General features: G+C 46.2%; 1 protein-coding gene across 3 annotated transcripts in view; it reads right to left on the reverse strand.

Moving 5' to 3' along the window:
- HSD17B7 (hydroxysteroid 17-beta dehydrogenase 7) overlaps positions 1 to 23,560 on the reverse strand; it is a 340,157-nt gene that overhangs the window by 136,104 nt on the left and 180,493 nt on the right. For all 3 annotated transcript variants that reach the window (XM_069641053.1, XM_069641051.1, XM_069641052.1), the window contains one exon: positions 14,921 to 15,115. In XM_069641053.1, coding sequence (XP_069497154.1) covers positions 14,921 to 15,115 — 195 coding nt within the window. The remainder of the gene's footprint in view (positions 1 to 14,920; positions 15,116 to 23,560) is intronic.

Below are 23,560 nucleotides of genomic sequence, written 5' to 3' on the forward strand. Positions count from 1 at the left end.
TTAAAATTCTGTTTCATTTAGCCTGCTGTTTAATAATTCTTTGTTTCACTTCAATTGAAATGGCCAGCACTCAAAGACTTTCGAAAACGTTCTTTTCAAGCTACGTGTCGGCTCATTGACACAGGGGAATGAGCACTTCTGATGAAAGGGCTTCCTTCTCTGCTTTGGGGCCTCAGCTCCAACACCACGTTTTACAAACCACTTCTCCTTGTAGTCCCTAGCGTCTCGGAGTGCTGAACACAACGGACCGTCTCACAGCGGTTCCCTCCAGCGGCTCGTTTCCTTTCCCAACAAGGTTCCCTGCTGATCACACAGACCTCCTTGCTGCTACTCTGTGTTGCTTGTCCGTCCTCCTTTTATACACCTGTAGCCCTCTAACAGCTTGCAGGTGTGTTTCCTCAATTAGTTTTGGCTGACCAGGATTAAGGAGATATGCCTGACCTTCACAACACATTGTAGGCATCTTCTTTGTCCCAGTACCATAATGGGGAAATGGTATAGTGTTCATTACTCTCAGTTGCCTCTTCCTTGTCTCAGTACTATCAAGTGTGAAGTGTCACAATAGGGGAAATGAAGGGAGCCGACTTACAATACCCCATAAAGGTCAGGGAGGGTTAAGGTGGATGCCAATAGGAAAAGGGGGATACCATGTCTTGCCTGAGGGCACCCCACTCCCAATCCTCAAGGACCCTCCACCCAAGTGATCCTCCTTCTCTTCTCTGCCGCCAGGGTCAGGATCCAAAAGCAATGGCCTTTCCCTGGCCACCTGCATAGAGGATCCAAGGGGAGTAGGAGTTAGAATACTATCAGGTTTCTCACAGCACACACCGTGACAGGCATGTCAAATGGTGAGAGTTGCCCATGTGCAACATCACAGTCCACAATCATGTCCCCGACACCCTGCCCATTGTTGCTACACGTTTGTATGTGCCAGATTTCTGTATCTGCTCAATGTCTCCGACAGTTGTCCATGCTGTGGGTATTCCTTGCTGTTCCACATGCCTATGGTTGAGGCAGTCCTCGAAAAATCTTTAAAAACCTGCTAGACCTGCAGGTTGAGTAACTTAGTTTATCTACTCGACTTGGAGAAATACACTCAACCTACAAAATGGACGGGACTTTTCTTTTTACTGAAAAAACATGGTGCACACCTGAAGAAACTACTAGTGCCGTCTACTTGCATTTTCATAACCGTGAGGACAAGTGCTGCTTGGATTTTTTAATATCAAAATTAATCAGCACATTTTATTTTTACTGTAAAAAAATGGCGACTCATGAAACAGGTTATAGACAAATCCACAGATATTGATCACAGGCAAAAAATACCACCATGTAAAGGGCTTGTTGTGCTGTCAGCCGAAACACATTGCATAGTTGTTAGATCTGTCATTTACCCTTAAAAACAATGCAAGTTGTTACACAGCACTTTGTGCCGATTTATTCCTGCTTGTGTTGTACTGACAGTGGTCATTATTACCCCACTTAATAATACTGCTCAATTTATCAACCTTGGAAGAACGAAATGCTGAATTGGTCCTGCTGGAGACTCAAACAAGAAGTGTGTGCTGGACTCATGTGAGAGGAGAACACTTAACTTGGGAGATGCTGTGAGAACTTTGGGGATGTATGACATAGAATCTTCTGTTCCCTGTACAACAAAGATATGGGGTAGACAGGCACCACAAAGACAGTAGTTTCCACAGATTTGGCATTTTTATATGTTGAAAGCTAATTGCTGGGGTGGTGGCCTGACAACCATGCTTTGTGGGCTTATACCCCCCTCCCCTCCCTGCTCTGGGTATCACTGCTACATTCTAGGTATTTAAATAGAGATTCTTGATGACTGTGCTTTTGAGAGCGGAATGGGGCACACTCCTCCCCCTCCCATCTCTCCTTTATCCCTCCACCTTCTCTCAGCTCGGGGTGTCATCAAGCCATCTCTTCATGTGTTTGTGGACATGGAGTTGGGTGGGTGGTGCTGACATTTACCACATGCCATGTGTGGGGGAGTGGGATGTACAGCTGTGTGTAATTGTCACCTTTGTGCTGGTTTGTGTACAGGTGAGCATAATGTTGGTAAGTGTTGCCATGGCAGGGCTGCATGGTCTTTCTCTCTAGTTACATTTCAATTCACATCCTTCAGCTGCTGGGTTCATTAGATTGGGTGGGGCACACCCAATTATATCCAGTCATATAATAGTCACCTTGCTCACTAGAGCAAGGTGACTTATATATGACTGGATACAGCACATAGTCCCTCATGCTATATTCGCTATATTGTCTATTTGGCGATATTCCCCTGGTGTACTCGCATGCAAGTAGCATGGACCGGGGTATGTGGTTGTGTTGCACCTGGTGGCCATTCATCTTTCCTATGGTGTCAGCTCCTGCGTGTCATGTGACAGGACGCACTTTGGTCCGTGTGTGTGCTTTCTAGGACGCATCATAGGGCAGGTGGGTCATTGGTCAACTATGTGGTTACACCTAGCCTTCTGGTGATTGAGGGGCCACTTTACCCATGTTGCACAGCAGGATGTTGATTGTATTTGCGAGTGTTCTCAGGTGTGCACATGCATATGATCCGTCTGATGCAGTCGTCATCTCCCCAAACTCCCCATGTGTAGATGGTGATTGTGGGATGTGGACACATGAACCAGAGGGCAATGTCTTGGGTGTGCATTTGTCATTCTGTCAGGTGCCCCTATTGATGTACAAAGAGTGGGGTACTGGGGACATATACGTTCATTCTGGATCATCAATTGCTATTGGCCTCACTCACTTCACCCAAGTGCATTAGTGTTCTAACATCCCACATGTATGCTGTTCACTCACCCTCTGCCTCAAGTCTCTACTCCTCGAATTCCCTCAAAGGCGCTGTCGGCTATGCTAGCCAGCGCCTGCCCATTTCATGGTCCCAGGTCCAGGTGTGGTTGTGATCTGCCTCCTGTGGCCAGGCACTTCCTGCAGTGTGTTGTAACCAGCTCACAGACGCACCTCTTGAGGTCCTGCCAGCACTTCTGGATCTGGCCTGCCCTCCGTGGTATTGACGTGGCACATTGGCATTTATTTATTTATTTATTTAGTTACACGCCCAGACCCTGGGGTATCACGGCGTGGTTACAGACAGCTTGGTAATTGGTCATACATTTGAAGAAAAAAAAGAGTGCAAACATATTTTTACAGGCAGTACATCATACAAATCAGTATTGAACAGTTTTATACAGGAAGCAGACAAGGTTGCGCTAGTATCAGATTTGCAGTGTACTAGTATTGGTTGAACAACCATGTCTTTAGCTGCTTTTTGAAACTAGGAAAGAAGGTTTCTTTTTTGATGTTGATGGGGAGGGAGTTCCAATGTTTAGGTGCTAGGACATAGAAACTGCTTCCCACTGCTCTAGTGTTGTAGCGGGGCGACACAAGAAGTTAACTGTTATTAGATCTCAACGTTCTGGTGTTTTCATTTTTCTGAAGGGTGTTGTTCAGATATAAGGGGCTTTGTTGGCAAGACATTTATGCGCAATGCAGAGAGTTTTAAAGATGATTGTGGCTTTGATAGGAAGCCAGTGGGCATCCTTCCTAATCTTGGATATGTGCTCCCTTGTTGTTATCCCTAACGCTGCCCTTAATGCTTTATTTTGCAGGAGTTGCAATTTGCTGAAGTTGGTGTTAGAGGTACCTAGTAGCAACACGTGGCAATAATCAAGCTTAGATAACGTTGGGGCTCTAGCTAGAGTGAGGCAGTTAGTCAGCGTCAAGAATTGTCGACTAAGCTTGGATGTGTAAGCCGTGGAAGATGACAAGGTGTTGATAGGTTTGGACATGGTGAGGTTAGCGTCCAGGTATACGCCTAGTGTTTTGACCTGTTTGATGACTGGTATCAGAGTGCCGTCTATGTTGATAGAATTGTAGTCCACATGAAGGGTTGCTATTTTGGATGGTGAGCCTACAATGAGGATTTCTGTCTTCTCATCATTAAGACATAGGCTGTTGAGGGCCATCCAGTTCTGGATGATGGCGTATATTTTGTTGATGGTTAATGTATCCTGGTCATGGATCCCTGAGATAGGAATGAGGATCTGCAAAGTTAGTGTAGATGACACCCATATCGTCAAGAGCAGAGAAAAGGAGTTTTGTTCAGGCTTTATAAAGTGTTGGGGAGAGGCAAGAGCCCTGGGGTACTCTCCTAGGGGAACTAGAATGGGGTCAGCAGCTTCCTTGCCTATGGACACTCTCGATGTCCGTTCAGCAAGGAAAGATTTTACCCAAAGTGTAGCGTCATTGGAGAAATTAAAATCATTGGTAGTGATGTGCAGTTTATCGTGATCCACAAGGTCGAAGGCTGCAGAGAGGTCTAACAGCAATAGAATGCAGAGTTTTCCTGAGTCTCCGATAGTGTCCATCTGGATTTTGAGGTCCAGGAGGGCCGTTTCGGTGCTATGGTTAGGCCTGAAGCCCGATTGCCTGGTTCCTAAGAGCTGGTTCTGTTCGAGATGTGATTGAATCTGTGAGTATGCTATTTTGTCTACGAGTTTGAGGAGGAAGGGGACCGTTGTTATTGGCCGATAGTTAGTAGGTACTGTGGGGTCCAATGTTGGGTTTTTTAGTAGCGGGGTGACCCAGGCCTCTTTGATGCTAGCTGTTACTGTGTTGGTAGAGAAGGAAGAGTTGATTAAGTTGGTAATGGTGGGGGCGAGGGTAGTTGCACACGCTTTCACTAGTTTGGCTGGTACGCTGTCACTTTTGCAGTTGGAAGCTTTTAGTTTGGAAACGGTGTTGAGCACCTGTTCTTGGGTGACCGGGGCGAAGTGGAATAGGGAATTGGGAATGGCAGTGGGGGTGTGAACGGAGTTGGTGGTGGAAGTGCTTTTTTCAGCTAGAGCCAATCTTTTGGAAGACATTTTATTTTGTAACAAGTCGATTTTAGCTGAGAGCGCATCTTGAATAGTGGTGCACCATTCTTTACTGGAGTTGGTGGGGGACGCGCTAGGTGTGGGATTTTCCAATTCTCTGAGAACAGCGAAAAGTTCTTTGGAGTCTGATGAGGCATTGCGAACACATGTGTTAAATGCATTGGCTTTATGGAAGATGACGGCAGGTTTGTAGCTTTTGTTAGAGTGCTTGAAGGTTTTAGTTGACTCCAGAGTGGGGTGTTTGGTGTAGGCATGTTCGCTGGAGCGTTTAGTTCTTCTCAAAGAGACTAGTATTGACCAGGATGGCCTTCCACATGTTATTGCACTGGCGTACTGGGACCATAAATCGCCCTGGAGCCACAAGGTGGTCTGCATCCTTTGAGACACCCTCCAACAGGACCTACAGATCATAGTTTGTGAACTTGGTTTGGCTCTGCTGCAGCATGGTCCTGGTGTTGTCCCAGTGCTGTTGGGCAGAGAGGGAGTCACGCTGGTCTGGCAGGAAGTGGAGAAGTGGTGGTTGACTCCGGAGCAGGGAATTGTTAAATGGACTGGGCGTTGGGGAACTGAGGATGTTAAAAAAACTGTGGCCAAGCCAGGCACGTTGTAGGTGGCACTGCGTGGATGGTGGTGCCGGAGCAGAAAGCAGGTTGTAATGGGGTATTTGGCCCCAATGCCTTTCAGGGGGCTCTCTTGGGATCATGGTGGTAGGGGCTCCATGGGAATCATGGAGGCATGGGATCTCTGAGGTCAGGGCAGGACTTATTATCATCTTTTTTACCCCCGGCCCACAGTTATCTTTGTCTGGTAACTGTGTGGGACCAGGGGGATTTGGGGCTCTGGTCGTGCTTCTGTTCTGCTGCTGTTGAAGCCTTGCCGCCTCTAACTTTTCTGGATATGAACCTGTTCGCGCATATCCGGAAACAGATAGGACGTGACAAGACTGCAACCACACAGTGTACAGGTAAGGCGTTTCTGTCGCGCTTTTACACCATCCGCGGCCTTGTAGAAATTGCCATATTCGCCTACATTTGCCACGATGAACATGAACCTCACTATATTTTTATAAAAATATAATCTTTACGTAAAAAAGGCAAAGGGAAAATCCCTACACTTACAGGTAAGTACACTAACAAATCCTGAGGTATCGTCAATGCTTTAGATGGGGATGCCCCTTCCCGCCAGGGAGTTGAGGCCGCTACCCGATAGTCCCCCTGGGGGTGGTACTTAGCCAGAGGATATCATGTGGAAAGAGAATCCACTGAGAGCAGTGACCACTTCGGTAGAACGCGGCATCCCCTTCATCCTCCCACCTTCCTTCAAGATCCCTCCTATTCCCCATTACCTCTTACTTCGATGTGCTGTCTCCAATGAGAACCACTGGGACGAGGAATAGGCTACTGTGAGGGGTCAGTGAGGCAGACAACTGGTTGTAATTTTCTCAATGTTGACATTTTATTAATGAAAGAAAATACAAAGAAAACCTAACTAAGACTACTCTACCAAGGAGTTCCCTACCTAATCTAGGTTCTAAGGGAAAATCTTCTAGCATATACAAAACTGGCCCTCACACTAAACAACAAAACAAAGTAAATCATTAACAACATAAATAAAAGATTACCAAATAACCAGTGATTTGGTAAACTTCCACTTGTCCTAGGTAGATCCCTTTCCCAGGAATTTCCAAAGTCAATCTCTCACAAAGAAAAATAAAGTCTTGAACCAGTTCTTGAAGTTCCAAAAGAAACAAAAATCCACTGGTAACAGTTCTTTCTCCGTTTGTTGAAAAGTTCCCTTTCCAATTTCCACAAAGGATAGACTTGACAAAGTTCTAAACAAAAGTACCAACAACCGTCCATCTTTTTGTAACCTTTGCAGTGTCTTTGGTATAAGTTGTCAGGATGCTTCTTCTACAGGGGTTGCTTTTCTCTTGACAACTCTCTTCTGCTGATGGCACTGCGAAAGCAGGCTCCGTTGCGTCACAGTGTACTACTGCTTCAACCACCTTCAATATAATGTTCTCTGACAATATTATAGACCACCACAGTTCTGTAAGCTCTGCGGCATCTTGTTTTAGGCAATTTAAAGACCAGACTCTTTGACGTCCATAGGCAGGCAAGGCACTCTTCCTTCCTATGCCATAAGAAAGGGGCAGTATCTATACCTCTTCAGTCCGTCTTACAGGTACCACTAGAATCTGCCTTGGCTTCTGGACTGATTCTCTCACTCAGCTTCAACAGTCTCAGCTTTACAGATTGTTGATTAATTCTTTTTTAACAAGCAACCAGCTCCCTTCCCCAGTTTTATGCACTCCTTCTTGGTTTCAGCCGTTACCCCAAAGTTGTATTGCCTCACTTCCAGCCTTGGATAACCTGGTCACCTTTATTTCACAGGACAATGGATTTGTAACAACTTCAAAATTAAGGTGGTTGGACCTTAATAGGGCTTGTTTCACGTTAGAAAGGATTTCCTCTACTGGCTTGGGTAATGCTTGCTCTTCTCATTACTTCAGAAACCGCTACAATTATAAAGTACTTGTTGTGGATGTTACAAGATTCAGGTTTCACAAGGGAAACAGAATTAGGTATACACGACCATACTTTGATGGAGAATTTCAACTTCAAAGAACTGTGAAGAGTTGTGTTCCCTTTCATTCATACAGAATGCTGCTTTAACATGGATCGGGAATCACAATCATTCATAAGCAGCCTTTCTTTGATGCAAGTGTTCTTGTAACAATTCGGGAAAGTCAGGTGCTTCCTTTCGACACACGACCACTCCGATTAAAGTTAGTTAATACAATGAAAAAAAAGGCGTTTCTTATACGCAAGCACTTTGACTTGTGTTAAAGGTGCACGTGATACATTTCCTTTGTTGTCAAGACTTCCCATAGCAAAAAACTACTTTTATTTGCTCCCATTCCTATGCAATTTCAAAATTGAGCTGGTTACAGTTACCGGCAAGGCGTTTTCAGTGAATTGGAGTACGAAGCGTCACTCACCGGCTCCAAAAGACCTGTGGTTGCAGGCGGCTACGACTTCCCGGCTTTTCTTCCTGCTAATTCAGGCACTCTTGGGACCCACCCCCCTCTGCAACACAGGTATCTCCGATCTGGCCTCGACCACACACAGTCTCCTTCTTTCCTACTTCCCCCGGCTTGCTTCTGCACATGGGCCTCAGATAGCTGCACAACCTCAGCTCTGTGGTCACAGCCATTAGGCACACCTGGGGAACTTCTCCAAGTCTCTCTCAGTGCAGCCACAGCCAGGCAGGGTTTGTGAACACAGAACCAACTCAGAAACTGCAGGTGAAATCTGCTCTTCTCTCGTCCTGGCGTCCCTTAAGTGGACACACTTCCTTGTGAACTGCCAGCTTCATGCTCTTCTTCTGCTACTACTGCTAACCTTCCAGCTCCTTCCTACTGCTCCTTCCTACTGCTCCTTCCTGTTGCAGCCTTTTATACCTCTCAGGTGGAGCAATTGATTACAGGTGCAGGCCCTTAATGTTAATTGTCTGACCCTGGCAAAGGTTGTTAGGCCCACTTGCCTGTCTTTTACTTCTGCATGCCTCATCAGCCCTCTTCTTCGTCACAGTACCTGAAGGATTCTGGGACACGTAGTTCATTTTAAGGAAATTAGGTTTTTCCATTTCTTTTTAAGGGTAGTTTTAATTCCCTTAATATTTTTAGAAGTGAGATTGTGGGGTTTTACCTTATTAGAGACAGATGGTATTGAAAAGGCCACATTTCCCTCATTCCCTTTGGTATACCTTTGGCATTGAAGAAGATGTTTAATTTTAGGGATTTAAAAAAAAACAGTTCTTTTGATACAACAAGTTGCAGGGTTACAACCTTGTGTTTACACTTTCAGCCTCACTTCACTAGGAGGTCAAGCTATGTCAAATTGACAATAAGCCAGTTCCTCCTTTAACCCAGTGGCAAAAGTATCCCTTTCAGAGGTGAAATGCGGTGTCTAACCCCACGGAAACTCCATTCCACCGTGGGCCTCGTCTTCACCCAGGTGATCCACCCACAGTACACCACCCCCAGGATGGGGATCAGGAAGGATCTGCCCTCTCCTGGCCACCTGGGAGGAGACTTTAGACAGGGTTTAGGTGAGGGCTCTGCAGATTCCCCGAAACACGAAGAATGATGATCACTAACCAGAATGAGTACACGCATTCTAGTCTCCCAGGCACTCCTATTGGCCCCCTATCTATTGAAGTAGGAGAGGGGAAGAGAATGATGGAGTCTTCAACTTCAGTCCTGCATGGACCGAGAACTCAATGAGGCCTACCCCCAGACCCAAAGTGCAGAACGGCAGACTGTCCTGGGAGGCAGCATGCTCGCAGAAGGCACGCAACGCAAGAGGCAGACCAGAGGGGATGCAGGACACTCATTGGTAACTGAGGCTGCTGGCATGCAGCAAAACTGCCAGAGAACTGCAGGGAAGCGATGCAGAAGACCGAGGGAAGCCCCGAGAGGCTAGGAAAGCTGCTGAAGCTCCTGGGAGATGAGTGAACTGCCAGAAGGTGACAGCCAGACCCTACAGGTACAGAGGTGGCTGGTCACAGGGCTGGGGAGACCCAGTGAGTGAGAGGGGCCCAGAGTGAAGCAGGAATGCAAAATCCACTAAAGCAGCTTAACCTAGTGAAGGGGGTCTGGGACCCATACGACAAAGGCATACGTAAGTAAAGACTTACGTGGCCAGTAAGTAAGGGGAACACAAACTGTACAAATATACCTAACACACACAGCCCTTGAAAAGAGAGTAAACCAAGTGTGTGGATCAAGGGGAGAACAGACAAAGATAATGTGGTATATAAGCAAGTAAAGGGGGTCTGGGAACCACAAAAGGAAAGCATACCCTGACAATAAATAAAGGGGAATACGAACTGGGCAAACATCAGTGACCTGCACAGACCTTGGCAGGAGAGAGTAAGGGAGGAAGGGTCTTTTTACCACCCCCTTGTACATTCCACATGAAATAAGTATTTGCTCATCCCGTCGCGGGGAGACGTCCCCCTTATCTTTCACTGACAGTAGAAGGAAGCCATTGGATGATACACTCAGACTCCAGTCTTGAATGGAAAACAGTTACCTTCTGAGAAGTGTCCCAAAGAGCACTATCTGGAATGCCGTTGGAGTGAGACCCACAAAAGACCTTTGATGAGGAAGAAGGGGCCCAGGAATGAAGAAAGAAACTAAGACGAGGCTTGCCAGCAGCACTGGACAGTGAAGAGAATACCACTCGGGGACAAGAAAACTGTTGAGCAGCAGGCAGTTGGTGGTTTTCATAGGCCGTCATTGTGCGACCACCTTAGGTTCCAGCAATGACAGGAAGGACTCTAGGACCATTAGGAAGGATGATTATCCATATTTCGGCGATTCCTAGATCGAGGGACAGAGCCAGGAGAGCAGTAAGGCAAGTCGGCTGCAGTTAGCTACAGTATTTGATGTAGGGTTCCCACGTAGTTTTCAGTGAAAGGATTTAGCTTTCGAGGATGGGGCCAGTTTGGAGAGAACCCATGGAAGAACAAATAAAGAAAAGCTTGTGAAGTCACACAGAAGATTAGCCAGCCATGCAAGGATCGGGAGGCAAGTTGGGCAGTTTGGTTGCAGGATTGGAGACAGCACAGGCCCTGCAACTTCCGAGATTGGAGCGGGAAGGTAGAACCAGGGCACTTGACTGATGACGTGGGATGAAGATTCTCTGGTTGGTTCGGCACAGTGAGTCTTCAAAGACCTGGCAGTGAAGGGGAAGACACTTCTCGATCTGCCGATACAGTCACAGTCAGGGGCTTTAGAAAGGCAAGGACTTCAAGTAGAAGCTGTTTTACATTTGTTCCCACTGGATCAGGGGAAAGGAGCACCGCACTTTCTGGTGAGTCTGAGCTTCGCCGCATGATTTGGTATAATGGTGCAGAGCTTAAATCTTCTTCATGCAGCAGGCCTTTCAGGGATGCAAGTACAGATTTCCAGTAGATAGTGAGTTGGTAAAGGGGTCTGCTTGTAACCCCCTTGGGAGGCAGTCAGTGAACACAGCACCCACAATCATATAGACAGGAGTGGTCAACCGTTGGCTGACAATCCCTCCAAGCATTTTGGAAGGTGGACTAACACAAAAAAATCAATTCACATTATCCGGGAGGATAGATCAGGGGAAACACATTTGTCTTGGAAGCAAGACGGCGCTGTCACATCCCGGTTAAATTGGAGACTACCATGGCGTTTGTCCGAGCGCTCCAGACACGCAGAACCCTTTGAGACTACAATTCCCACAACTCCCGCTACTTGTAGTCACGTGACACGTGCACTACGTTGTGGTGTTTCCTTCATTGTGGATCGTATTTAAATGCCGGCTATTGGGAGATCGGGTGCTCCTAAACTGTTAGTTACGAGCTTCTGTTCCCGGACTCCTGTTTAAATCCTTGACTACCCGGCGCTCGAATCAAGTTGTTGTCTCTGCCTTGTCCTTGTCTGCCTCCCGACGCCTGCCTCCCTCGATTGTCCCCCTTGGATTATATGAACCCGGCTTACTCATTATTGACCTCCCATTTCTGAATCCTTAAGTTTTGGTGACCTGATAACCCGAACATTTCCTTAAGGGAACTAGCGTAAGGTGAACGCCCGCTTCCCTGGTCATTTCATTTCTTTTCCTTGTCCGCTCCTGTTACTTTGAACACTTTTGGAACACTTTGCTGCCTTAACACCGGATTGCTTTGAACACTTTTTTGGGACGCTCTGCTGCTTTAACTCTGGATTGCTTTGAACACCTTTTGGACGCTTTGTTGCTTTCACCGTGGTGTTCCTAGGATACTGGCACACCTTCCCTTCACCAGGCATCCTCCTTGTTTCTACATTTCGATACTAGTAGGTTACTGGTATATTGTTTCTACGGAGCAGGTAAGAGTGGGTAATTGTGGGCGGTGTGTTTTCCGGCACTACTTGGCTGCATTTCCTGAACAATTGTTTTGTTCTTTGTCTCTCTAGCTCTGACGATTCTGCTCCGGCCTTTTCACTCAAGCCCCTGGCCTGCCAGGTGTTTTGATCCCTGTAGGCTGAGCTCTTGGGAGGGAAGTCTTTGGCACATCACCATAAAAATTTCATATTCCTTGAGTGAAGGTAACTTCCCCAAAAGAGTGGGGAGGTATTATCTGCAACGACCAGAAAACAATCACTGAGTTGTGACAGGCGCAGAGCAACACAGGTTCGAATCTCGCGTCCGTGGCTTAGAAACATCTTTGGTATTAAGCGCGTTATAAAAAAACAATTAGAATTATAATCCAGATAGACATCTGCGAGTCAGAACTGGTTTCAGACCGGCCACAGCCCACAGCCCTAGGATACATGCATCAAATGGCCCAAGATGGCGCCAAACACCCACCCACTCATAACCACACGTTAACCATGTGACCCGCATTAGGTCTTTAATGCAAACAAAGACCAACTCCATTTTAGGGAAAGGGGTGGGGCTGAAAAATGGCCCAGCCGGTAAAATAGATTCTACCAAGATGAACCACATTAGACAAGCAACAACCAGCCTGGCCACATGAGTAACAGCAGGAGTACCTTCTCTGGGACACTGTAGGATACCTCAGGGGTGCCCTTACACTAGGAGTCATAAGGACTCTTAAGGCACAGCACATAAAAAAAGAGCCACGCCCACAGTCTGGCTTTGGATTAGGCCCAACTTGGAAGGGGGGAAAAAACAAGAACTCCAGCAAAATGAGGGAATTCTGCCCTAACATGAGGTGACTTGGAGACAGATGTGGAAAACATCAAGTGAAGGAGGGGTGGTGAAACAACCACTGGAAGAGGTCAGGAAGCGGTGGTAAAATAGGTGGAGAAATAGAGGCGATATCAGGAGGACATGGTGAGACAACAGCAGAAGGAGAGGTGACTTCACGAGGAAGTGGTGAGAGAGGAGGAGAACAGACCACAGGGGGAAGTGGAGATAGGAAGAGGAGAGGAGACCTCAGGCGGAGTGGCGAATGGGAAGGTGAAGAGCAGAACTCGGAGGGAGGTGATGAGAGAGCAGGGAAAGGAGGATTGGAGGACCTCACGAGGAGACAGTGAGAGAGAAGGATAACTCAAAGGGAGGTAGTGATTCAGCAGGAGGTGGTTAGGAAACCACAGCAGTAAGAGATAAGGAGAAGGAAGAGGAAGAGACACCTGAGGAAGAGTGATGATCGCCCGGGAGCATGGGGAGAAGAGGTAATGGTGCAAGTGGAACAGGTGAAGAAGTATGAGACTGGGAGGACTGAGCCAGAGTGGCACAGGACCCTAGGAACACAATACGAAGGTAGACCAGTGGGACGGGGGCTGGAGGAGGTCAGAGTATGTAATAAAGTGATGATGAGGTGGCAGATCGGAGTAAAGCTCCATCCAGAAGCCAAGACCAGAGTGAAGTGGAGTAGGGTGCCCCATGAAGGAGATTGTTGTGGAGGAAAGAGGAGGGTAGTCAGAGAGGGGCCTGTATGTCAGTATGAGAACCCCTGGACTAAGGCAAGAAAAAAACCTCCAGACCAGCTAAAACACAGCTCGAAGTATTGGTGTCTAAACCTGGTGATGCACAGCCTCTTGTTGTCCTATTTTGGGCATTGGCGATGTGTGACCCCTGGAGCAGGATTCTGCCATAGAAGTACGAAGGAAAGGGATCCAAAAAGAAGTGCAGGGGACAATTAAACACTACAGACTGAGTGAATGAAAACTTCAGAAGTATTTGCCAGTGGGAAATCTGGACTTCTGAACCTTGAACTCTTGATTTAGCATTTATTGGAACTGACGAACATCTTTGTACTATTTGGGCCTCATTGTCAGTTTGCCAGTCTGGAATTAACATGAGGGTTATTCTGTTTACTGCCACATTTCTGCACACTCAGGCAATCCACCGGTTAAAAACAGCTAGTATTACCGGAACCTCTGGACTCCATGGAATGGGGATTAACCTACCATTGCCAGCACCTGTAATATGCCAGTAATTCCGGCATATCAGGCGCCAGGAATACTAGATCCGTTTGTCGGTAACCCGCCAAATTTACCAGGGGGATACCAGAAAACTGATAATGAAGGCCTTTGTCTTGTAACGAAGCAGAAGGCATCCTTATCTGTTTGCCACTTGTTCCGGCTGCCACAAGGAGGTGCAAAGTGAAAGTTGTCCAACAACTCCCATATACTCTTACAGCAACAAAGATCACTGCTGGCCCAATCATCTGCCCCAAAAATTCCCCTTAAACTGCCCTGTTTGGAAGAGAAGAAAGGGGAAGGATTGCATCCTTTAAAAAAAAAAGACTGTTCACAAGAACCATCCCAAATGTCACTGTGTGGGGATCCTACACGCTTTGTAATCTCAGTCGTAAATGCGTGCCCATGTTTTTACACGCTGCACACATGCAGACACACATTTGGGATTTTCCACACTAGTATGGTAAACACATGAGCAAATACACAAACAAGCAGATTTGTGGCATGCATGCCGTAATTCCGCATATTTTCTGCACAGATTTTTTCCCTGTAATTAGCAGACAGGGCACTTCTGAAATGCATGAGCAATTGCCAAGGGACACTTTTCGCTCATCAGAATGAGGATGCTAATGTTTTGTCATGATACCTCCTCAACTGCATTTTTGAAGCAATCATGTTCCATGTGTACATCTGCAAGCTTCCAGGGCAAAAGCGAAGATGAAGACAACAAAGACAAAATACACTGAGATATTATGACCATCAAGAAGTACCACCTATCGGACAAAGCACATGTGTAGCATGAGAAATTATCTAATTTGCACTTTAAAAGCTCAGAAGGAACATGCAGTCTGAATGAAACGTAGATTTGCAATTTAATCCTTAGGAGAAGGAAAATAAAAAAATAAGAGGTTTTAGAGGAGTCATTTTTTTAAAATTTCTAATCAGACACATGATTAAGTGCTTCCAAGGATGCTGACACAAACCATTGACACAGTGCTATTAAGCCCATGGCCAGCGACGGTCACTGGATTTACTCTGGCCTCACCTGCTTGTTGAAGTGCTTGTTCAAGGCTACGCTGAGCAGATCTGTGGCATACTTGGATGAGCTGTAAGACTCCTGGCCCTGACTGTGCTGGTAGTCAGTTAGGCTGAAGGCAGATCTTCTTGCATTGCTGGATGAGGTCCAGATGACCTGTGACGGGCCCTCAACATTGCAGAGAAGAGACTCCAGCTCTTTTATCTGAGGAAAACATGAAATAAACACGGAGAAAACTTTGAGAGACTTTGTAAACAGGCCGTGGTCACGGAGGGGGGTGCCTGCATGAGCCTTTGCAACACACTTTGAACAATTATTTTAGTCACCCGAAATAACATTCATAATCCATTTCTTTTTAAAGATGTGATCTACACAGTTCAAGTGCAGGTTTACAGTAAAGAAGTTACCTCTATAAACAACAATAACTGAAAGCTCAACTTAGTATTGCAGGTTTTGTTTAGACAGTTTTCTAAATGTTGATTATGATCTATAAATCCAATTTTGTCTATCAAAATCAACAATGTCATTCGCTGTTAACTTCTGGTGCCTATGATTTACTAAAAAGTAAACTGAAGATTTTCACACTGTTAACTGGTTGAATTTAATGGGTTAGTCCAGGCAACTTTTCAGCTAAGAATGTGTCTGTAGCCTAGACTCATTTCCTTTGATTTCCATAATTCTTTTCTTTGTATGTACTTTAAGCAAACAGTTTCATTTTCTGGGCAGCAACATCAGCCCAGGGTGACTAGAAAGGACAGAGACAAGGAGCAGTTGGCGGTAAAGGGCAGTCTCTTACAGATACATTGCTGATGGAGACCATAGCGGCAGAGATCAGTCAAGGTAGGTACTTGAAACATACATGCAATACATTGATAAACAGTCCCAAGCCCAGCCTTTCCCTTTGGTTGGTTTGTTGGCTGGCTTTGCCCACCGATACTGCTGAGAAGGTGTGCACTACCAGGGCCCGAGAGATGTTGCCCCTGACCTCCTTTTTTAGTCCCCCCAAAAAGGTTGGAGCAAGAGGTGGAAAAGCAGGAGTTGAAAAGTCCCACAATCGGGATTGTAGCAGGATACTTTTAACATGGAACTGCTGCTACTTTTTGAACATTTGGTAAACTATGGTCCATGTAAAAAAAAGAAACCTAATTGCATGACCCCGAATTAGAGAAACCGTGCTGTTTCCGATATTGAACTTTTTGATGTGTATCTAAGCTTTGCTATCCCCCAATGACTCCAGGCTATGATGAGAAGCCTTTGTATAAGATCTGTTCCGATAGCGGCGATAAGGTTTGAATTGGGCCCAGTTTCTTTATGAGCTAGAATCCTCTGGAGGGCTCTCGCATTTTTTTCCGCCCTGCTCAGTCCCAAACATTACACACTCTACGATGATGTGGCCAAGGCCCTCTTCTCACAGGGATCCCTAGATTGAAACTCATTTGTCTTAAAATTTAGGGACCTCTGTGACAAGACTATCAGCTCTGTCTATCGATAGGGACACACTGTTGAACAACCCAAACAAAGTCAAAGAGCTCCTTTTTTGTGATGATTGGAATAATACGCTGTAAAAACTACATACTTATTAATCGCTCTGCAATTTACAATTTGATCATAAGAAGAGAGGCTGCCTGTCTTATTTTGACAATTCCTTAACCGCCACTTTCGTTCACTACTCCTGAAGCTTAGATGGAATATTCTGCCTACCAAAGAAGTTTTAAACAGAAGGAAGGAGATTAGCGACTTGGATCTTACATGTCGCTTTTGCCACAATCCTGGGGTTATTGAATCTGCCCGTGATTTTTTTCTTAGACTGTGCTGCACTGAAAGGTCTTAGGGCCACCTACTTAGGCAGATTCAATACTCTGGGACTGTTGGGGGCAGAAAATCTTATTTGGTCTCGCTGTCTCTCTATCACTAAAACCATTGATGGACTTGCGGTGGCAGGCTTTATTAAACCATTAGATCTGTTTGGGTGCTCCTTATGATCCCTTTGTATTATGAATTTCTAATCCTTTTAAACTTTCCAATGTACTGTATATGTATAAAAATTTGATATTTTACTGATATTTTTGCTTGTAGAGGGAAGCCTGACTAGGAACTTCTTATTGGTTTTTAATTCTGCACTGATTTTATTGGCTTGTTCTCTTATGTTTCCTACTTTTAGAAGAAAGATCCTGGGGTTGTATTATATCTGTAATCAACGTATGGTATTGTTTGTATATATGCATTTTATTGTTCTTTTCTTCTCTTACTGAACGCAACTGTAAATGTTTCTTTTGTAAACCGTATACAATATATAAAAAAAATATATAAAAAAAATAAATAAGATCTGTAGTTCCCTACTGATGACATTGAAATATTCAATGGATTTGTTCATCTGCTACTTTACATATATATTCAATACTTAACTACAACAAAAATAAAATATCATTTTTGCCAAGTATGGACATTTCATTTATTCAGCAAAGTGTTATTCTGTTTCTGACACCTCTGAGGGTGCAGTAGAGAGAGATCGACACAGGTGGCATTTTTATTGCTACAGACTTTTATTAAAGTATAAATAGCACCGGGGAAAGGCCTTGCTAGCTCGAATGCTGAAGGCAAGCTCCTGCACGCTCACACCAGAAAAAATACAACACACTAGGGAAAAAGGCACAAGACAACGCTTGCAAGGATATCACGTTTTTATTCCTACAAACAGAAGTGCATCAGCAAAGAACTCTGCTGCCGCCAAACGTTCTGCCAAATTAGGAGTGTGCAGTAAGCTCAAAGGACGTCTATGTCATCATTACATACAGTGAAAACCTTCAAGGCTGTTTTGCGAGACCCTACGGGCACCCCACTCCATAGGGGATGCTAGGCCAATGGTCCCAGTCTTCTTGTCTGTCTCCGTCCACGTGGGTGCTGCTGGTCTCATCATCCGCAGTAGAACAGGGCCGAATAAGCAATTAGTTACTTTAAAAGCAATGCTACTCTATCACTGTAACGGTGCACCTGGCAGACACAGATATGGGTCCAGGGGGAGAGCCGAGGTCATACTAACTTGCATACTTCACTCATTCCCAGATGCGCCTGCAAACTGCCCAGGGTCTTCCACCCTCGTTTTGGGCTATAATTTCATCCCTCCCTGGCACCTTGCAGCACCAATCACGTGACCCAAACATGAAGGAGAGATAGCCTTGCTTTCTGATCTTTTTGATCGATCGGGGGTCTTACAGTTTTATGGTCGCTGGTCTGGGTCTGGCTGGCACCGTGGTATGTGGGGGTCTTGGGATCAAAGAACAGGAGGGCTGTTGCTCTGACGTGGGGGGTGTTGGGGCTGAGGGGCCATGATATCTGTATTTTGGGATGGTAACTGCTAATAGGTGCTCTTCCCCCTACCTCTTGGCCTTGCAGACTACATTCTACCCAGGACGCAAAGGCCTACAGCCGCTAAGACAATGCAAGGCTTGCAACTCCTTGAAGCTCACTCGTGGTGTGGGTTATGTCTGTGCTAATAATGCTGGCCTAATACCAACACGTTTGGTGCTTTTGTTGCGCTTGGGCCTATATTCCAAAATGGCTACCAATAACTAAGATGGCGTTGACACTTGCACCTCTACTACATAGCTTCTAATGCATGTAAAACATGATCATACACTCTCCTGTGTGCACATCCCCATCCCCCTGCTCTCTGGAAGTGTGGTCTATCATTTGTTTCTCATTCAGAATCGCCTAGGGAGGGGGCCGGGGGGGGGGGGGGAAGACCCCCCTCTCCTTGCCAACATTTCCCCCTTTCGTTAATTCTACATTAACACACTCGCCCGCATTTTCAATCATGCTTATCCCCAACAATGGACCTCTTCCAATCTCTGTAACCCTTCAGCTTCCAAATATGGTGGTGATCCATCCTTAGGAACCCATTCTCTACACACATTGTGCAAACCTGCTCCAGATCGGGCATACTCCTTAGGGATATATACATACATACATACATACATACATACATACACATACATACACACGTCCCCCCCATCCTGAGCTAAATCAACCCAATGTAATGTATAGTTCTCAGGATCTGGTGGGGGTGTAGTAATAGTGCCATGGGTGTGTAAACGTTGATCAACTCGCACCACGCAGGGCTTATTTGAGTCATCTGTCTGGGTACCGTGTTCTGTGGTACTGCGAGGTGGGTTGGATACCCCAATTGAGACCATCATCATAATGCTATTAGGGACTACTTTGGCACAGCATCTGAGGCCCAGCTAGCAGTTCAGAAGATGATCAATACGAACACGATCACGGGTACCAACATCTTCACTATTGCTCCCATCTTGGACGGGGCCCAGGAGAAAATACCATCAAACCAGTCCTCACTTTGTATTGCAGCTTCTTTCGTCATGCGTACTCCCCGGGTGTGTACGGCTCCTATTATTTGCAAGGGGAAGACGTTCTCTGCATCATTAGGAGGCACGAACGTGCAATATGAATCGCCAATTTTTCTGCATATGCCTCCTTCCATCGCAGTGAGGAGGTCAAGAATGTAGCCGTTCTGTATAGTCAATCGTAAGGCCCGCAACTCTACCTTTATGGCGTTGAACCCTTGTTCTGTGTCATTTGCCAGCTGTATCAGTTCCCAGCGGACAATCTGGAGCCATTTGGCGTTAGCAGATGCTTGTACCCAAGGCAGTAAGAGAGATGCAAAGAATGTTTCAGCGCTACTGAATAGCCTGTACTCATCGGGTATCTAATTGAGAAGTTTAGATGAATCATGAGATAAATAGTTTGCTCTTTTCTTCCACTGCAACTTTTCTTTTCTTTCACTTTCACAGAGGTTGTGGAACTCTGAGGCCTGTAATCCGTTTCTGAGGTGGGAACTGCCATTGGTGGTGGTGGTGAGTTTGCTGGCCCCCTCATGGAGATGCTCTTCAGGTATTAAAAGGAGCGCTGAGTGCAAGCGAGCTAGAGAACAGTAGACCCTCCATGATGGTGGGTGGTGCAAGTACACCCAGTAATAGTCCATAACTGCAGCTGTGCCTTTCTTGATGCCTGGGAGCAAAGTCTTATTAAAACTTTCATTGGCCCCTACAGAAACAGTCCCTTCATTGCAAAAGCAAAGTCCATATGTTTCTTATCTGTGTACTTTCACTGGTCTTTCCATTGCCTCGATCTGCGTTAGTTTTGCGATATGGTTAGTCCAGAATGTGCACATGCTGTATTCAGTCGGGCCAGGACCTTGCATTCAAACCCTGTTAAGGCTCATTCAACTCAGCGTCGATTTTTGCCACTTGTTCACCACATATTTAAATCCTTGTAACACCAAATGAGGCCTTGGCAGACACTGGATACTTTTAGGATTGCAGTTGCATTGCAGTTGATCTGGATCTGATACTTCGAGCCTCACACTATGTGCCTGCACTGTGCCTCATATCCTACATAGCGCTAGATGGAACAGGCATGGAGCCTCTAGAATGGGTACTTCCTGCGGCACTAAGACCTTGGGGGCCCCCGATGCATGCATTATCAACAAACAAACATAACCCCCATTCTCTTTTTCTCTCCTCACAGTGCTCATGTCCGTGTACCAACTATTGGACAATTCTGGGTGGCGCACTCTTCTATTGCATCCAAGCCAAGTTCACGGTAGGCATCGTACTTTTTTCGCGCGCCTAGAGATTTGTATAGATCCGTTAATAATTTTACAACTACTAGTGCCATTAGTAAAACTTATATCGTGAAAAGCCATAGGAAAAATAAAGACCTGACGATAAATTGTAAAAACCCTGTACCAGTGGGTGCGCCTGTAACAGGGACAGAACTGTTAATGCTGGCATGTAAGTTTGCGGCTCTGGTGCTGTGTATAAGGGACAGTAAAGACATAGTTGCATTTATATTAGTATTAGATACATTATTAACAGTGGTGTTTTGATAGACGCCTCCCCTTTTTATATGTGCCCCCCATATAAAAACAGCTCCTAAATAAATGCCCAATGCAAACAGACATTGCAAATAACCCTGCAATATAATGCCTGGCACACAAGTATGTGTATGAGAATCTAGACCCATTACTATAACTAAAAGCTTTGTTATATACAAGGAATCATTTTAGAGCGCTGGTTCCATCTTCTGCTGTTTCTGAAAAGCAGTTCTATTATACAAAGAACGAAATAAATGGAGAGAAGGACAGAAAGAGAGAGAGAGTCTGGGAGGCTATAAGAGTGCACCCTCTGTGCAAAATGTGTTTAGCATTCAAGTTGTAGTGGTACTGGTAAGACGTGGTCCAAAAGGAGTAGTCAATATGTACCAGTACGCAATTGTACAGGGTCTTTGGGCATAGAAATATGCTCTCATGGTGACTGCAGGGTGCTCAGGGGTTCTATCCGGATATCCGATAAGTGAATCCAGTAGCAGTAGCAGAGGTCCTTTACTTTAACTGCAAGGGGAGTGGAAAAGACGGCCAGGTGGGGTACGTTATACCTGGGGTTGTTTCCATCTACGGACGAAATTCCGCACATAGACCAGTTTGCCTGGAGTACTGGGTGAGGTATCAGATGGTGCAGCAGCTGCAGCGCTCAGCATTTCCTTTGATCGGGGTGTGCAATTTGCCGAGAGACAAATTTAATGGCCCATGTTCGGATGGTCAAATAGTTGTTAAATTCTTCTCCTAATTCAGACGCTGCCCTATGCGTCTGATGCCCACCTAACAGGAGACAGGGCGTGTGTATACAACAACCAGGGACCACCTCATGGGGTAATAAATGGTGGTCTTCGCAGAGGTGTGTACGCAAACTGAAAAGTGCAAATGGCAAGCAATGCACCCAGGTCTTTTTTAACATGGTGCAAAGCTTGGTGAGCTTACTCTTCAGTAGCCGTTGATCCTCTCCCCAACTCCATTGGCCTGGGGGTAGTAAATGGTGCACATTCGATTTTCAATGCCAAGCAATGTTGTAATTTGTTTAAACAATTTGTTAAAAAAGTGTGTGCAGATGTCTGATCTCAATACACTGCACACACTCCATCGAGGAATAACCTTGCACACTTAAAATGTAGCTGCGCATTTGGCATCTGGATGTGCAAAAAGTCCCGCTTCCACCCACCGATAGAAGAGGTAGCCGACACGATCAAATATCTGAAGTCGTTGCACCGCTCACCCATTTCTGCGTAACCGATATTGTAAGAAACTCATGGTGGCAAGAGTAAAGACAGACACGTGATCACAGTTCAAGGGCGTTTAATAAACTGTATAATGGGTGAGAAAAACGCCTAATCTAAACCTAAATCTAAGATGGTAGCAGGCTACGACCATCAAATAATATGAAAGCAGTCCTAGTGGCGTCTTGTCAAATAAAAAAGGCCTATGCTAAAAAAAAACTATTGCCAATCCTTATAAATAAGTCCAAAAAATAGTGTAGGATAATGTTCTCAAGAAAAGAAAGAAGTGTTCACCAAATGATAAGTCAGGATAGTATGGCGGGGTCTCCCTTCCCCACGTTTGCAACACGGAACAAAGCAGGACCTTTGAGCATAGCACACTCGTGGGCCTCGCCAGCACGACATTACAGTTCCTCTCCACAATGCCAGAATCTTCCGGGGCCAAGTGTCTTTTCCTTAGAAGGCCGGCTGTACCAAAACAATAAACAAAAAAAGTTCCTGGGGGCGTGGCTTGATGGCTACGTGAGAGGATGTTCCTTGGAGGAGCTCCCGATGATCCGATCCTGATCCTGGGAAAAAAGTGATGGTTTTTGGCGGACTTTCGAGCCCACGGTGCATCTAAAGGCGTATGAAAGTGGGGGGCATACGGTGCATGCCCTCCCCAACGGCGAGACTGCATATTCACGGAACTAGACCCCAAAGAAGTTGGCGGTCGCGCAAAGGAAGGGGAGCACCCAAGATGGCCCCCTGTGGACAAAGGGCCAGAAAAGGTCTGACGAACTGAGGAAGACAAGGTTGGTCGGAACGTGGGCGAGCCCAACCAGATAGACGGTTCGCATGCGCCTCGGGCTGAAAGCAAGAACATAAGGGCAAGCCCCTACTGCGGAGGCCATGGTTGTGGCGGACTAGCAGAGTGAACCCTCGAGGATACAGCTGGGCACGTGGGCCCAACCGACGCAACAGGATGTCTTCCAAGGTGGTGCGACCCCAGATCAAGCAGCCTACGATGGAGACCTATGCTAGGTCGCCCTCGGGCGCGGAAGGGGGCAAGAGCAAAGAAACCCCTGCGGCGGCGACGGACCCACCGGGTACCATCCAGGAGGTGCTGGCAGCGATTGCTGACCTGAAGGTGGCCTGGGAGACGAAGCTGGGCCTGGCCATGAAAGAGTTACAAGAGGGCCTAGACCTCAAGATAGGAGCAGTCCGGGAAGAAGTGAACCTGTTGCGCCAGGATGTGCGAACGATCGCAGAGCGCACTGGGGAACTGGAGCAGGAGTTGGCCCCGACCGTGGAGGCGTGCAATACACACGCCAAGGAACTTCATGCCCTCGTGCAGTGAGTGGGCAATTTGAAGGACAGAGCAGAACAGGCAGAGGGGCGCGCCAGGTGCAACAACATTCGCATAGTGGGGGTACCGGAGGGAATGGAAGGATCGAACCCCACGGATTTCATTGAAACCATGCTTTTGCAGGAGATTACAGGCGGAGAGCTGACCCAGGGGTTCGCGGTCGAAAGGGCGCA

This window comes from Ambystoma mexicanum, chromosome 1q, assembly GCF_040938575.1.
Source record: "Ambystoma mexicanum isolate Mex_15411 chromosome 1q, UKY_AmexF1_1, whole genome shotgun sequence".
NCBI classification, from domain to species: Eukaryota; Metazoa; Chordata; class Amphibia; order Caudata; family Ambystomatidae; genus Ambystoma; species Ambystoma mexicanum.